The sequence below is a fragment of the Pagrus major genome, chromosome 11, assembly GCF_040436345.1.
Source record: "Pagrus major chromosome 11, Pma_NU_1.0".
NCBI lineage: Eukaryota > Metazoa > Chordata > Actinopteri > Spariformes > Sparidae > Pagrus > Pagrus major.
In genome coordinates this window covers 26,306,643-26,322,320 of record NC_133225.1, presented here as the reverse complement: position 1 = coordinate 26,322,320, position 15,678 = coordinate 26,306,643, and the positions used below count along the sequence as shown (strand labels likewise).

At 41.7% G+C, this 15,678-nt stretch overlaps 1 protein-coding gene across 1 annotated transcript in view; it reads left to right on the top strand.

The window, feature by feature from the left end:
• Positions 1 to 6,731, top strand: part of znhit6 (zinc finger HIT-type containing 6) — a 35,938-nt gene extending 29,207 nt beyond the window's left edge. Inside the window, exons 9-10 of the mRNA XM_073476645.1 lie at positions 3,614 to 3,738; positions 5,894 to 6,731. Of these exons, the coding sequence (XP_073332746.1) occupies positions 3,614 to 3,738; positions 5,894 to 6,243 (475 nt within the window). The 3' untranslated portion in view covers positions 6,244 to 6,731. The remainder of the gene's footprint in view (positions 1 to 3,613; positions 3,739 to 5,893) is intronic.
• Positions 6,732 to 15,678: the final 8,947 nt, after the last annotated feature.

Here is a 15,678-nt window from a genome sequence, read left to right as displayed (position 1 = left end):
ATTGAGGATGGATGAATGGAAGTAGAGCAAAATTAGGATGCCTATCCAAGGGGAACTAGGTGCAGTTACATAACAGGAGCAGGGCTTCAGAATATAGTTTTAATCAGAAGAGAGGCACCCAACAGTCTGAGGCCTCATCCCATTTTAGGAGTTCCAGGTATTGTGACCACAAAGGGACCTCCCTCCACATTATTGATAATAATTTAGTCTTTGAAGAAAACCCCTAATTTTGTTAAGTAAGGTGTTATTAATGTTATGAAGTCGTGGACAGCAGTAGTCATGGCTACTTACAGGCTGTTTGCCAAGTCTAACACAAAGGGTATGACTGCATGTTTTTGTTGTTGAATGACTCCGGGAATATCAACCCACTCCAATAAAGGAGCTCTTGTGCTAAACTAAACATCACTGTGTAACCAGTCAACATCCTCTTACTGGAAAAGAGAGTTTGCATCAAGGAATCCATTCACACCCCTCTGGATGTTTGTTTGTGTTATTTTTTTAATGTTTGTTTTTTATTCCTTCCACTCCTGAGATCCAGTGGATACCCTTTTCTCCTTTCCCCTACCTCTTCTTTTCCTCTCAGCCAGCCAAATCCCACAGAACATCTCTGCCTGTTGACCTATGAGAAGTAGAGATGCTGTTTTTACTTGTGCAGCCACAAAAAGGAAGCCTGTTTGTGTGCTTTCTGTCTTTTTTTAAACCAGTGTTGTGGACCTATCAGACAGTGATGTCTCTGTTCTGTCCAAGCAGTGCGTTCTCTCACATATTTGTGGCAAACCCTCTCCTTACCCCTCCTGAGCCTGTCGATCTGCTCTCCCTCAGCTTGCCCTAAGGCTATGTGGAAGTTTGTTTCTGTGCAGCAGATGCCTCCTCAGGTCTCCTGTAATGCTAGATTGTTTTTTTTTTATTATTAAAATAGCAAAGCAGTAATGGCAGCAATGACGGCAATTATATTACATAATTGTTCAGTTTGGCAGTCTCTCCTCAAAGGAATTATTTGTAGACATGAAAAGTAATAAATGTAGTTTTCTGAAGAATGAAAACTGTCTGATTGCTGGCATGCTTGCTAAGTGGATGGGTCCAGTGGTACAGAGGAAGCTTAAGGGCATGGTTATATTTAGCCTCAAAATATCCTTTGCCGTTTCTGCTTAAAGATATTTTGAGGCTGAGCACAAAACAGGTTTGGCCATATAGAAAATATTAAACAGCAGAATTCATACAATAATTCAGAGGAAAAAAATTATGCAAATGTCTATTTGATATCCAACAGGTCCGAGGTTAAATGCACTTTGACATCATAATATTCTGCAGAAAATGTTCTGGCCATTATTCAATGCCACAGCTCTGCAACAGAAACTTGACTGTTGCGCAGAAGCATCCAACCACAAGGTTGTAATTGTAGTCTTGTCTAAATAAAGCTAAAATATTTTGTTAGTACTCCTTTGTCCACCTCCAGTTGTAACGACAATTTCTGTGTGAAGTATCCGATACGATGGCCTGCAGAGTCAATTGTCAATCCAAAAATGCATAAGCCTACTATGTATTCCATAAGGTTGATGCTGTGGATGGTGGTGGATGGGTTTAAGATCAAAGGAACAATCAAATGATAAAGACAAGGATTATAATAACTATAGGTATCATGGTTTCTGTTGTCAATCATTGTCACATTAACTTTGATTTTTATAAATTCAGACTTTGGCATTAGCAGAAAATGCATCTTTTAAGGTCTGATTTGTGCAATCACAACATTTATAAATGAAGCCCTGCTCTGTCTGTTGTTACCTAAGGACACAACACTCAGGACCCAGTGTTGGCAACAACAAAAACAATGAAAAAGTTTAATAAAAAAGCTGACATAAAGAATTACCAAGCGATCCTTTAAGTCTTTTTGCAGCTGGCAGCATGCAGAGTGTCCAAAATCAACATGAACTGAAACATTTTTCTTTCTTGCAATTTGTTACAATGAGTCAATTTCACAAAACAAATGCCAATATTAACTAGTAGACAGCCATTGACATGTCTAATTAAATTTTGCACTAAATTAATCTCTAGTTTTCAACATGATTTTTTAATCACAATAGTGCCTATTCAATATCAAAATAACTGAAATGTCTTTTTGTCCTCACACTTTACTGCTGCTCCATCCTTGGTGATGGGTCAAAGCAACAGAGGGGAAAACAATAGGAACCTCCCTGAACAGAGCATTAGTCCTACCCTCTGTTCTGTTCATTCACTAGAACACTATATAGAGACCAGATGTGTGCGTGTTCTTGGCTGAGTCATCCAGCCATGTTTCTAGAAATGGCAAGAGCTTTAACAATCGCACCGACACCACAGGGAGCCGCAATCTGCTCTGCCATCTACCCCTTTTTCACTTGTTTTGTTCACAAACACTTCTGTTTTAGTTTAGCTTGTATATTAGCAAAATAAAAAATATCCCTGAACATTAATTTGATACAAGCTGGTCATAAAAACAAATGAAATGGAAAGAGCATTTGTCTGGCATGCACATTGCAAAAGGATGCAAAACACGTTCACTGCTTAACCTTTGACCTCATCCATGGTACTTTTTTCTTTCCACCTTAGAATCCATGTTCCAAGTATCTTGTCCAGCTTTACATAGACTATTTCTGCTTTTCTGATGTGGAGATGTGCCGTAAATATCCTGCAGCCATTTGTTGCACTGTGGCAAGAAATTTCCTGTGTGTTCTGAGACCCACAGGCTATCGCTTCTTTCCTTTATCCTGTCCCGCAGGAAGTGGCAGCACATATTGCTGTTTATTTGTGGGACCATGCGAAATGATCTTCAGCCCACCTAAGAGAGACTCTTCCAGGAGGGAGGGCTTCTTGGAAGCTGGCCCGCCAGTAAAGACCTGTAAATGTCACATTATAGCAGAGTGCTTTGATTGGCTTTGGGAGTGGGTGTCTACCTGGGCGGTTCTGTCTGCCTGTGCTTTTAGCAAAATAAACAATGGCCCAATGATCTTCAGTCTGGCATGGGTTTGACAGTTGGCGGGGATGGTGCCAGTTACTGTATATATCCAAAATATATGATGCGTCGTACTTTGGCGATGACAGCCTAAGCTGGATGGTTCTGAATCAGTTGAGTGTAGAAGCAAGCCATGCCTCCCAAGAATCCAGTTAACCATTTAGTCTGGTGATTTATGACCGTCCCTAATGCATGACAGGACTACTTAGAGACAAGACTAGACTGATGTCATCTCACACAAAGAGCTAAAGGAGGGGTAGGGGAGTCATTTCATGTGCTTGTGAGGGATGTTGTTGATTCTTGGTAATGTCAGTTTCCATCTCTTGAGACGAACACCAAGCAGGAATCTTCAGTGTGCCAAGCCATGACTCCAATCTCTATCAATCCTCAAATGATTCTCAGCCATCAACGTGCCACAGGCGGCTGGAAATACAGAGCTACAGTGCCAGTTCAAAAGTTTCAATAACAGTGGCCATCTTTGGTCTGTCTTTGTCGCTACCTAGCACTTAAAAACTCTTGGAATTGCCTCCAGCCAGGCCAAAAACACAATTTGCCGCTGATCGCTGAGTTGTCTTGTACTCATCTCTTTGTGTTTTTTTTGCCTTCATTTTATCTAAAATATAGGTACAACGAGTTGGACATTCACAAGAGCCTAAGGGACAACCTCAGATACAAAATGCTGATTGAATATCCTGTGCTGCATATCGTACTGAGGGATCATTGGAAGGAATATCCTCAGAAAGGACCAGGTAAAAAAAACACCCTTATCTAGCTTTAAATGTCCTGATTCCTGCACCAACATAAACCAACTAATGCTTTATTTCTTCATCACTATCTTCATCTTAATGCTCCTTTTTCATGTGTGTTTTCTCTAACTAAACAAAATGGTTGATGTACGACATGAGTCAAAACCCCATGTCGCCCCGTGTCACCAGCCCCTCTCCATTTCCCCAATTCCAGCAGCATTGTATCATGTCCTGGTTTCTCCAGCTGAGACTTTAAGACTCCCCGTTCACTTATTTTTCACTATGGCAACATGCTACCCCAACGGAAATGAGGGTGTTCTGCACAGTATCACACACACCAGCTCAACCTCAACGGCGACCGTGTCCAAAAAGAGGATCAAACATGGCTTACTGTTGAGCAGTGACCTCATGAGTTGTAAAATGACAGAAGATGAGAAAACGCGAGATCAGCCTGTGGTTTTCCTCACCTGCTCCTCTGTTTCTTCTAGTGCCGCTTGTTAAAGGTTGTGACAAAGTCAGACTGCATATCATAAAGAATGATTTGCCCACAGTGTGTTTGAACTGTGTATATGTCAGTAGGGTTAGTATGGTCACAAAAGACCACATTAACCCAGTATCATTATACTGTCAGACCCAGACAGGCTGAATGAGGAATGAGATAATTTTAGTCTGAGTTTGTGTGTGTTTTTCAGTGATAAGGCCTTGTTGTCACGCTGTTTTGCTATAAAGTTAGCCATAGAAACATCCTGATAATTGCACAGGCCATGGCCCGGGAAGCTGGGCAGGAAGTGATAAAAAGCAATCGGACACTGTGACATCAGCACATCCAATGACTATAAGGTTACGTTAAGGGTCTAGCAGTCTCCAACTCATGCAGCTGGTCAGTATTCTGGTTTAAACAACATTCACCAAGTCAAGGCCCATTCTTTGACCCTGTACCAGCATCTCTTTGAAGACATTTTTACCTTGCTGATATTTGGGTCCCATTGTTAAATGACCTTTGAATGTCACTACGCAAGTGTAATTACCTTTTTGTAGGTGAAAGGGTTTAACTAATAAGTTGCAAATTTTCTCTTTCATGTCCCTCGAAGTGTTAGCAGTGAGGTGACCACAGGTTTCTCCTACTGTTAGCTTCGTCAGTAGTCTCACCCTCAATTCTGTGAGAACAGCTAAAGGCTTGATACATCTGTTTCAAACAATATTATTATAACCACTAGGGGACTTTCCCTTTGCCACCATCGAACTCACATTTAATTCCTGTCCAATCTCCTCCCAGCTGCTCTGTAGTCAACCAGTTACTTCTCAGCATCTCCCATTGTGTCTCCTCAAAAAGTTCTGCCATTTTAAAACTTCTTCCTCTTGTCCTGTGGTCGTGTCTCACTTAAACCATTGGCTACAATGCTACACTACCCCCCTACAACCACCAGAGGTACTGCTCCGTTGGTCCGTATCTGTAAGCTTTAAGAACACATGCAGAAATATAGACAAAATGAAATGATGCTGTAAAATGTGTGTTTACCTGAGTGGTGGCCTGTATGTTTTTTGTTTATTTGTAGTCAGTTGAGAATTCACTGTTAATTTAACAAAATCTTATCTGGTCAAAGCATTCTAAAACATATGTTCCCTGCCCAGGATAAATGGTTAATGGGAGGCAGGCGTAGCTTTTTAATCGTGTCTCGTGTTATAGCACAAATATAAAAGCTGAATTACATTAATCTTCTTATTTGGGCTCAGCTGGAAAACTAATTTTTAGGATAGAGGCAAAAATGTGTTGGCAAAAGTCGATGAGGTTTAAAGGTTTAAAGAATTTCCCGCAAATGGACTGAGGGAAGTAATTGTGTATAATTCCCAATTATTGTTATTACGTTATTTATTCTGCAGCCTTTCTTTCACACGTCTACCCTTCTTTATTGCACATCTAAGTGCTTGGCACGCTGCATCACCTGGAAACCGGCATAGAGCCTAACCATAGCATCATCTAACTGTCTGTACTGTCTTTACTCTCACCATGTCTGTTTAAGCATGACCCCAGCTGTGCAACTGCCCACTCTAGTCACTTGTGTATGTATTTGTTTGAACATGTAAGAATTTACTGTTGCAAGAGCCATGTTTAATCATGTTGTTTTTTTTATACACTCCTGGGGTCATATTGTTTCAGCTGAACCTGTGTCAGCCTGCAGCAGTTGTGTAACTAAGAACCAAGGGGTGGACCAAAAGAGGGAGGAAGTGACCCAAGTTTCCCAAAAAGGAGCTAGCACCCCGGGGGGAACAAACATCTGGACAGGAACCCCAGAGACCAGCCCTGAAACTGAACCCCCACAAGAGAAAAGAGCCAAGAGAGAAGCTGGAGAGGAAGAGCCAGAGGAGGGAGAGATTGTAGACAGTAGTGATGAAGAGGAGGAGGAGGAGGAAGGAAATGCTGAAGATAATACCTCATGTGTTAAGAGCTGTGATGGAGCCAAAAGCTCTGCTAATGAGTTGATTAAAGATGAACCAGCACACAGTTAATGTTGAAGCAGGTGTGATTGAACACAGTGACATTGGCAGGGCTCGGTGTGTAAATTAGACCATCAGCGGGTTCACTGATGACAGTTCAGCTGCAAGAGAGAGTGCTGAGGTCAGCATGACTAAGGAGGACGCTGTGAAGGAGCTGAGGCCTGTTCATACCCATCACTGTCATGATGACAATGAGTCAGCTGATGCTGCTGACAGCTGTGTATTAGAATGATAACGCCCAGATGTTCAGCATGACATGAATGTGGAGGCAGACATATCTGACAGGAAGTCATTAATCTTGTGTCAGTGTGCAGTGGACCGGTGCAACCTGACAGTGTTTTCAGTTGTTTTCTACAGATTGTTTTAAGAAAGAACAACGGTTGTTTTGTATGTATGTCATTGTTTATAAAATAAAAACATTTCAGTGTCAACATTTATAATCAAGGTTTAGCTGATCTGTCTGAAAACATTCTTTAATAAAGACTTTTTTTTGGAAAGCTTTTTGTGTTTTTGTCACATCTGTGGTGGATGCTGACACTAGCATCAGACCAAACATAATAAATGTGTCAGGTTCAAGCACCTAAAACATTATTAGAAACACACACAAAGAGAGTCAGACAAAGCGTTCAATTTCTTACTCGCGAGGAGAGCGGCAGGAGACGTGCAGAGTTACATATCCCCAAAACGCTCTGCCCGTTCCGTCCGTCTCCTCTCTTTTTATTATGCAAATGGGTGTGAACATCTTACACGAGAGTGTTGTTCCTCTTTCAGGGAGCAGTTAAAGGTCAAGCAACTATATCCTCTTATCAGACAGAAACAACTCCTGATATAGATATCAACATTTATGTTCCTCTTGTCACAGATACTACAGTTAGAGCATCTCGCTTCCTCACTTCCTGTTTTACACTCGAGCCTTGAGTGAGTCACTTCCTAAAAGAACAGGATGTGAGGTGTTGCTCAAGCATAGGGGAAATACAGCACAATATATTAACAGATTTAAGCACATGACATTGGCAAACTTTATGAGCATATACATGGCATAAACAAGCATGATATATTTTATCCTTATCAAAATGTATCAATTTTAGCTCATCTTATCCATTGGTTAGCTGTTCATCAGACTTCATCTATTAATAATGATCATGTTGTTCGTTTGAAAGCTCCAGAATGCCTTTTAAATGGTTCTCGAGTTGCACTTTGAATTTCAATTTGTAAGCCAAAATGGATGAGAAATCATAAGTGTTCAGAAAAAAGGTCTTTTCCTCCGTCCAGACTTCATCTGCTGTGCACAATGAATGTCAAGAAGAGGTGATCAAATGGCCTTAAATGTCACATTCTGACTAATCTGGGTCAGATAAGTCATAAAATTAAAACAATTTTTACGGGGAGGTGCTGAGGAGGAACTGAGAGTTCTCTCAGCCTCAGCTGCTCTGTAGTCTGGTGGTACGGCACTAAAACACTCGCACTAAAGTTTACTTTGTTTCCTCACGGCCATGTTACATTTATTGATCTTACACAGCCACAAATAAATACATTACCTCATGCCTCTGCATTCTGCAAGCGACTGATTAACAAAAATAAAACTCATATTAAAAGTATGTTGCATCTTTCCTACACTCATGTTCAAAACAAATGCACATGCTAGCCAGAACAAGATCTTTACCACAGGAGGCGGTGGTGCTCATACAGCTCTGGTCCACAGGGGCCGCCAGAATCAACAAAAAATGAAGTTCCTTCTAGCAGCTTTAACTGAAACGCTGTTCAAATAAAATGTATTATTATTTTTATAAAGCTCAGCAGTTAAAGAGAAGTCTTGACACATTACTCTTAAATGTACATATCTTTGTTTCAAACACTCATTAGGTAATGTGTCCATCTATTCAAAACTAAGGGAGCCAGCCCCACGCTGTGCCTCCGTCACTTTTGAAGTTCAACACATTTCTCCCTTCTGTTCAGCTTCACTCAGCCCATTAGTCTCATTTTCCATCAGCTAATAAAAGTTAATGTTGACATGCTCGTTTTTCTGACACCTCTGGGGTGTCTCCCCGTGTGAACGTTCTCCACGCAGCGTATTCTTACCTAATGTTAGTTTATTACGACAACAGACTGCCAGTAATAACTGACAGTATGGCTCATTGGTGGGGCCTGTGTTTATAGATGTGTTTTTATAACCTCTGCGAACCTCTTTTGGATGTTAACCCCCATGGATGGGCGCTCTTTGATGTCTGGCCTCTGATGACGCATTTTCCACCCTTTTGCAGTCAGGGGCAATGATCTCACATCTGACTGCGCATCCCTCGGCGAGGGAGGACACAGACACCCCTAACTCATTTACTCCATGTCATTAGTGTAATTTTTAACGTCCATGTTTAAGTTTCGCAATATATTTAAAACGTGCTCATACTTAATTCAGCTTGCTGAATAAACATCAGCCCAAAGCATTGCTGGTCTTCTTAGGGAAAATGTGCAAAAATGGGCTGACAAGACAAACCACACAGGTTTAACAGAATAGTTTGACATTTTAGGAAATCTGCTCATACTCCTTTTTGTCTAGAATTAGATGAGAAGCTTAATACCGCTCTCATTGAAGTCTGTTGAATACACGGCTACAGCCAGAAGCTGGTTAGCCTGTCATAACAAAAAGACTGGAAACAGGGATAAGGCTTGCCTGGTTCTGCCAGAATTCACCTACCAGTGCGAGAAATAGCCTCACACATACCCCGTACACTTCAGTTATTGTATGGACTAAATAAACAAGATGTATTGTTTTACTTTGTGAGCTCAGAGGTGCCATGGTGTTGAATCTTCTCATAGAGCCAGGCTTGCTTATTTCCCCCTTGTATTGAGTCTCAGTGTCCTCCCTCCAGGCGTTTGACATTTTAGGAAACATTCTGTTTCTCATTTTTGCCTAGAATTAGGCTCATCTCTGCAAGTTATGGACTTGTATGGAAAAACTTTAACATGGATGTAAACCAATGAGGGGTAAAAATAGCCGGTCTGGTTCCGTACGAAGGGATAAGCACCGACATACCAGCAACTCTGGGTTCAAGAATTTAAACAATATATCTTCTCTGTTTAGTACAAACAATTACTAAAGTGCATGGGCTATTTCTTGTATGTTTAATTGGGCAGGGGCAGCTGTGGCTCAGGAGGTAAAGTGCTCGTCCACCATCCACATATATTATTTATCGGACAGATATGACAATAGGAATAGAGCAAGACAGTGAATAAGCCTATTTCCCACTGTAAGACTCCACTGATGGAGTCTTACAGTCTGATTCAAAATCTGTTGTCCATACAGAATCAAAAACATACGTGTCTTTAAAATATATACCTTTTGAGCAGACTAATCCACTGTTTGCACTGCTTAGAAACATATGTAAATACAACAGTTACCTCTGGTGCCTTCACATGTGTTCCTTCTTCTGTCATGGCTCTGCCTGTGTTGAATTACCACCCATTTTATTTTAGCAGTTTTCTTAATTTTCTATCTCAATAAAGTTACTCAATGCGACCACACAAAAGCTCTGCCTCTGTTTCTGTTTGTTGTTAAAAGTACGTTTGAGCTGTTTTTAGTCTGCGGAGAACACATTCATTGGAAATAATTCCTCCAATTTAAGAAAATGGCCCTTTGAAATTTCTATAGTTGGTTTGCAGTTAATTAGTCTTGATTTGGTGGGCAGGGCTCAATTGTGCTGCGTGCAGAGCTGTTTTGTTTTTACGAGACCAGCTTCGGGACACGGCTCTGCTGTGGTGGCCTTATCCAGAAACAGGCTAATGTTGGCAGAGCTCTGCACCAGGAAAGGCAGGTACTGGAGCAAAAAATCATGTTTCCAGAGCCTGATGTCATCTGTTTTCACATGGCACATGCAGTGGGTCACATTAGGCACACAAGAAGAACCTCCAAAACGCGTGAAAAAACATATTCAGTGTTCAAAATCAAACACTTTCCATCTGCGACCAAGTCTACGATTTTGCATGCATATTTCACATTTTGAATTAACATTCAACTGCACTTATCTCACTCTTCTAAGTAAATAAAGCCATGTGTTTGTATCATGGTGGTTTTCTATGGCCTGTTTATTTTCCAGCTCATGGTGCTTTTATAAAATATGGGCCAGTTATTTTGAAATACAACCAGTTGTCTTTGGCCAACAAACACGTCACCTTTTCAAGATACGCACGCTCTTTTTTTGTGATTTTCCCAAACGTTTTCCTCAAAAATCCATACTGATAACCTGCAGGTCACATGTAAGACAAAGGCTTAATTTGTTGGAGGACCTCATTGTGTACACTGGAGGACATATTACTAATTTATTAGAAGAATGACTCCCTCAGAGTCTTCGGTTGATGGAACCATCCTGTGCTCAGGATAAACAAACGTCTCTGTCATACTTTGACATGAACAGTCCAGTAATGTTGTCACCGCGGTCACCTCGGAGACTGATCCCCAGTAAGTTGTTTGCAGGAAGTGATTCACTTGCTCCTTTTGTCTGTCTTGTGTCAATCTGACAGTCTGAACCAACAGAGCCTGCTTGTTTTCTGTTTTTCTTTTATTATCAGCCTCCAGTTATCATGGTGAAGTTGTTTTAAGAGCACCTGCCATTGCCTCACAAGAGTCACTGAGAGACTTTCTGGTCATCTTTTCTCTCTGCCGCTTTTTCGTAGCTGCTTTGTCCTAACTGTTTGCAGACTTCACCAAATATGAGATTTTTTGGTTTACAAGCTAAAAATGAAGTACCAAATCATCCCAATGACATGCTGCCATCATCTAAGCTCAACTCTCATTTCCCAGCAGCACACTTTGAATTGCATCTGGTGGGAATAATACTGCGATTTTTGAGATTGCATTCAAGCACACGCAGAATGATTTACCGTTAAAATGATAAAATATCAGCTTTTTGACATACCATTTCTAATTTGAAAAACATGGCAAGAAAAAGTATTCAAATTTTATCATGGTGGAGGTTTGCATTTCCCAATAACGATGGGAACTGGGTTGTGAATTGCTCCTTGTACGGTCTCAAAAGAAAATGGTCTGCATCGTTTTCAGGTGGCAGTTACTGTGTCAGATCAGGGAAACCAGGTCTATTACCTGGAACCAGTCCTACAAGAGGACTAAAGCGGATCAGGTGCTGGTTCGGAGCCAGTACCTACTCTGGAACCAGTTCTTTGCTTTTCAACAGCCAAAGAAAACTGGTGGCACCAACACTTTGCTGGTCTAGAACAAAGAACCACTTAGGTCAGGGGCTGGGGGCGGGCTTATTGTGACCAAGGACGAACTAAAATCTCTCAAAATAGCTCATGACTGCCATTTTTAAAAACCAGTGCTAGTGTAGCGTGTTCTGACTTATCCATGGGGGAATAAACAAAACATTTTAACTATCTTCACTAATAGAAGCAACGTAGGTCCGAGGACCGGTCGTGTTTGGATGCCAGTGTAGGCATGTCAATCCAGGAGCAGCACTTGTAAAGAGTTAATGTTGTCCGCCATAGTTGTTCCTAGCAATGCTGGGAAATTGGAGACATATACAGTGACTGAGTGATGTGACTCTACAGTGGCTCTAATGACGGTGGGAAAGCAAACCAGTTTTTAGAAGGTTCCCAGAACCAACTTCAAACCAGCACTAGCAGCAGCCCAGAACCAGTACTTGGTTCATTTTGGTTTGAAAGAGTTAATAGTATTATTGTTTGTACACGTACAAATAAATGTTATGTTGTCTATGTTTAGGAAGAGAGACAAGAATGGCTGCTGATATCTTTATGTTAAGATAGCATTAACCAGTGTATGTGAATGGCCATGTGATATGTGTCCCCAGGTGTGTTGGTATGGACAGAGATTATATCTGCAATTGTGTTAAAGCCCTCGTCTGGACAGAGACCGTTCTTGTTTTATAACCCTGTTTCCAAAAATACCCATGTACGTGTGGACCAGTTTTACCAGAGAGTGACATGTTCCGTCTGCCTGATTGTGTGTCTCGGAGGAGAAGTTGCCATTCAACAAATCATAGTTCATGGCATTCTCTGAGTCTCTGGCTGGGGGTCCAGGAGAGGCCTCCACCTTTGGGCTCCTAAACTCTACGAGGGGACTTGTCAGTGGCTATTTCTGCCTGGACTGTCATGGACCGTTCAAAACAGTCACATCAGGCCGAGATGATTGATGGACAATATGATTAACTTTGAAGTCATATCAAACAATCTGCCATGTTAGATCTAGTTTTTGACTCTAGTTGAGGTGAAGTTTAGGTTTGTGTGTCTCTCGTCATGTCCTGGGGGATGTGTGGCTGATTGTGAAGCAGACTGAATGAGACTCCATACCTTCAAGTGTCCAAGATGTTCCCATCACCAGTAAATCAGGTATTTTAGCATCAGTGAGGGCAGAATGGAGTGAGATCGACAAGCAGACTGGTTCAGGATTTATAGTCATGAATTCAGGGATAGTATTTAGAGCTCAGGCACCAAGAGGAGACTCAGAGGGACTCTGCTGCTCCTTCGCATTGAAAGAAGCCAAAGTGAGGTGTTTCAAGCATCCAAGCAGGATGCCTCTTGAACTCCTCTCTGGGCAGGCCTAGAATATGCTGAAAGGGAATATATATCCGTCCTGGCCTGGAATATAGCATTCAAAAATCTTTCTATGTGCTGAAAACCTCAACACTTATATTAGTTTGTGCCTTACTATCTAATCTGCTCAATCTGTGAGTTTTAATCTCCAGACTGGCATTAATGTAAGGCCGCATCTGGTAAGTGCATGTTTATTTCCTTAGATTTATATCTGCTTCTTTGTGTGTTCACTTCATTGCAGTTTGAAGCGGGCGGACACTTTTTTTTTTAACTGCGTCCAGAGTCACAGTTGCCACTCATTAGCTCATGGCTCAATCATTGTCAGCTCCAGAGATCAAAAGATGCCGAAGAGATCAGAAATTGTGTTACAGGGGAAAGTGGGTGGCGATATAATGACTGCAGCTTTACCAGCCCTTATCCCTTCACAATAGTGAAAATCGGGCTGCAATTACCCAGCATGGGAGGAGGCAAAAGAGGAGGAAAATACATCGCTCTTGTCACTTAATGTTCCATAGGAACATCAGCAGAATCCTGATCCTGAGGCCAACCACTGCTTAAGAGCTCAAATTTTCACATTTTTTAAAATGCTAACCAAGAAAATTATGTTTTATAGCAGTTTTGACTGACCTTTGAAATAAATGAATATAATTTCTCTGCATTTACGTGGCCAGGGTTTACTAAAAGTTTAACTTTAGAATGTGAGCGTATCTACGTGGAAAACAGAAGGCAGCACAAACGTCACACTTTCCTGTAGATGAACGTATTATTCAGTAATCACATCATTTAAATATTTGGTGTCTTTACAATAGTTTTGGTGTCTGAAGACACCCATAACTACAGTCCTTGATATCACACATTTTATATCCATGATGTTTCATTTTAGCCATTTTGGGAGGCAAACATAGTTGCTAAGAAATTAGCTGTAGTGTTGAATCCACTTAACATTTAACAGGGCATGAAGGCAAAATTACAGCCTCCTATGATGTGATGTAATTGGTCTGCCCACGTTGAACAATAGCGAGAGCAGCATATGCCAACATTAGCTCAGCTGTTGACGATGTGTGCCCCCTTGGAGACTATTCACTCCAACATTGTCTCCATCGGGCTGAGTCTCAAAACGCCCAAAGACTCAGTGCCGCCTCTCCCATCAATGCTCGGCTTGTTCAAGTAAATAATCACTCCAGTAGCCGGCGGCCCTCTGGGGAGGCACTGAACAATCCAACAGCCTGGGAGGGAATGGACTCTGATTTTCCCCTATAAGCCTGATCATCAGTTATTCTTATGTAAGTGCAGATGGGGATCTGATGGGTGTGTCACAAGAGTTGCATCACTGTCATCATTATGTGTGTATGTTCGACAGGGTCCCACACCCTGTCAGGATCTGGCAAGCTGACATCTTTTACATCAGTTTGTTCGAGAGAGAAATGTAACATGTAATCAGAAAAATACATAAAATATAATGATTAGCATGTTTAGCACATATGTGTCTTTAAAATATGCAGTCAGGTGAGACTAGTCTCAGAGTCTCTACATTTAAAACAGGATGCTTTTTCCTGCTTTGTCCAGCAGATGGAGCTTTATAAAACAAGTGGCTGCCTCTGCATCTGTGCTTGGTGGCCAGCCTCTCACCCTCCTCTTCTTGCCCCTGGGCTCCTTATAACAGTGAATATTAACCTGAGGTTATAGACAAGGGGGTTGTTAAATAGCTGACATCAGTGCTCAGCAGCTTCCAGCATGTTGTAATGGCCTCTCTCGATCCTGTTAGCTTCTGGTTGCACAGCATTACGTAGTGCTTGATGGAGCTTTAATGCTAATGTCTTTGTCATATAAACACATTCTGGGTTGAGGGAATGAGGTAGTCGCTGAGTGATTTAATTGCAGAGGCACATGTGTGTGAGAGCCTTGTTTGCCTGTGTGTCTGAGAGTTTTTACAGGTTTGTTGGCCGGGACAGCTCAATTTATTTCACACAAGCGTGATCGTCGGGGTTAAGGCTGAGGGATTTTAAAAACCTTGCCACTTTGCTTGTCTGTGCATTATAAAGGAATGCTACGGATGACCGAAAGGATTGCTCACATAACATATAGATGCCATTACATAACCGAGTTTGCTGCATTGTGTTAACAAGACAAATGACTGTCTGATTGCACGCCACTTTCCAAACTCTAAAGGGCAAAGATGGAAACGTTCTCCTGCAGGAAGCAACAGAAAGGGAAAGAGCAAAAACAGGGCTCCCTGAAAGTGTTTGGACTGTAAATCCGGGCTGCAAGGGGCAGCCACACATCTTTGTGATTAGGTAAACCTCAGAAGCCTTTCATGTGAGCAATCTGTAAAACCTCAGTGGGCACATCCTGTGCGGTATGCAGCTCAATCAAAGGCAATGTGTCCTGCTCAACCTCTTATTAAATACACTCGATTAAGACTTATTTCCAGCAGCTATGCAGGAAGGTCGTGTGTGAGTGCCATGGAGCTTCAGATAGACGAGCTTTCATAGTTGTTTGTGAGAAGATAAAATGCCTTTTGTGGACACAAGCGAGCACTTGGGAGTGTTTGTGTATATTTGGAAAATCTTCTCAGCTAAAGTGAACATGTTGCTCTGAAATATTTTCCAACATCTGCCGCCCATCAGGATGTCTGCTTTCTGAGCCACTGCTGCATTCCTGAGCCGCTCCCTCTACCTGGATCAAAAAAGAAACCCTTCCCTGTCGTTGCCCCTGAGCTCTGCTCTTCCTACCCCAGTTCAAACTGTACCGGAGGTATTTGTACCAGGTGCACCGAAGCATCCTGCGTCTCAAAACAGAACAATAACACGTGTCCTTTTCAGACTGATGCTTGTTGGCTTCCTTAATTACACATTTCTTGTACATCGGGGTCATAAAACTAACAGG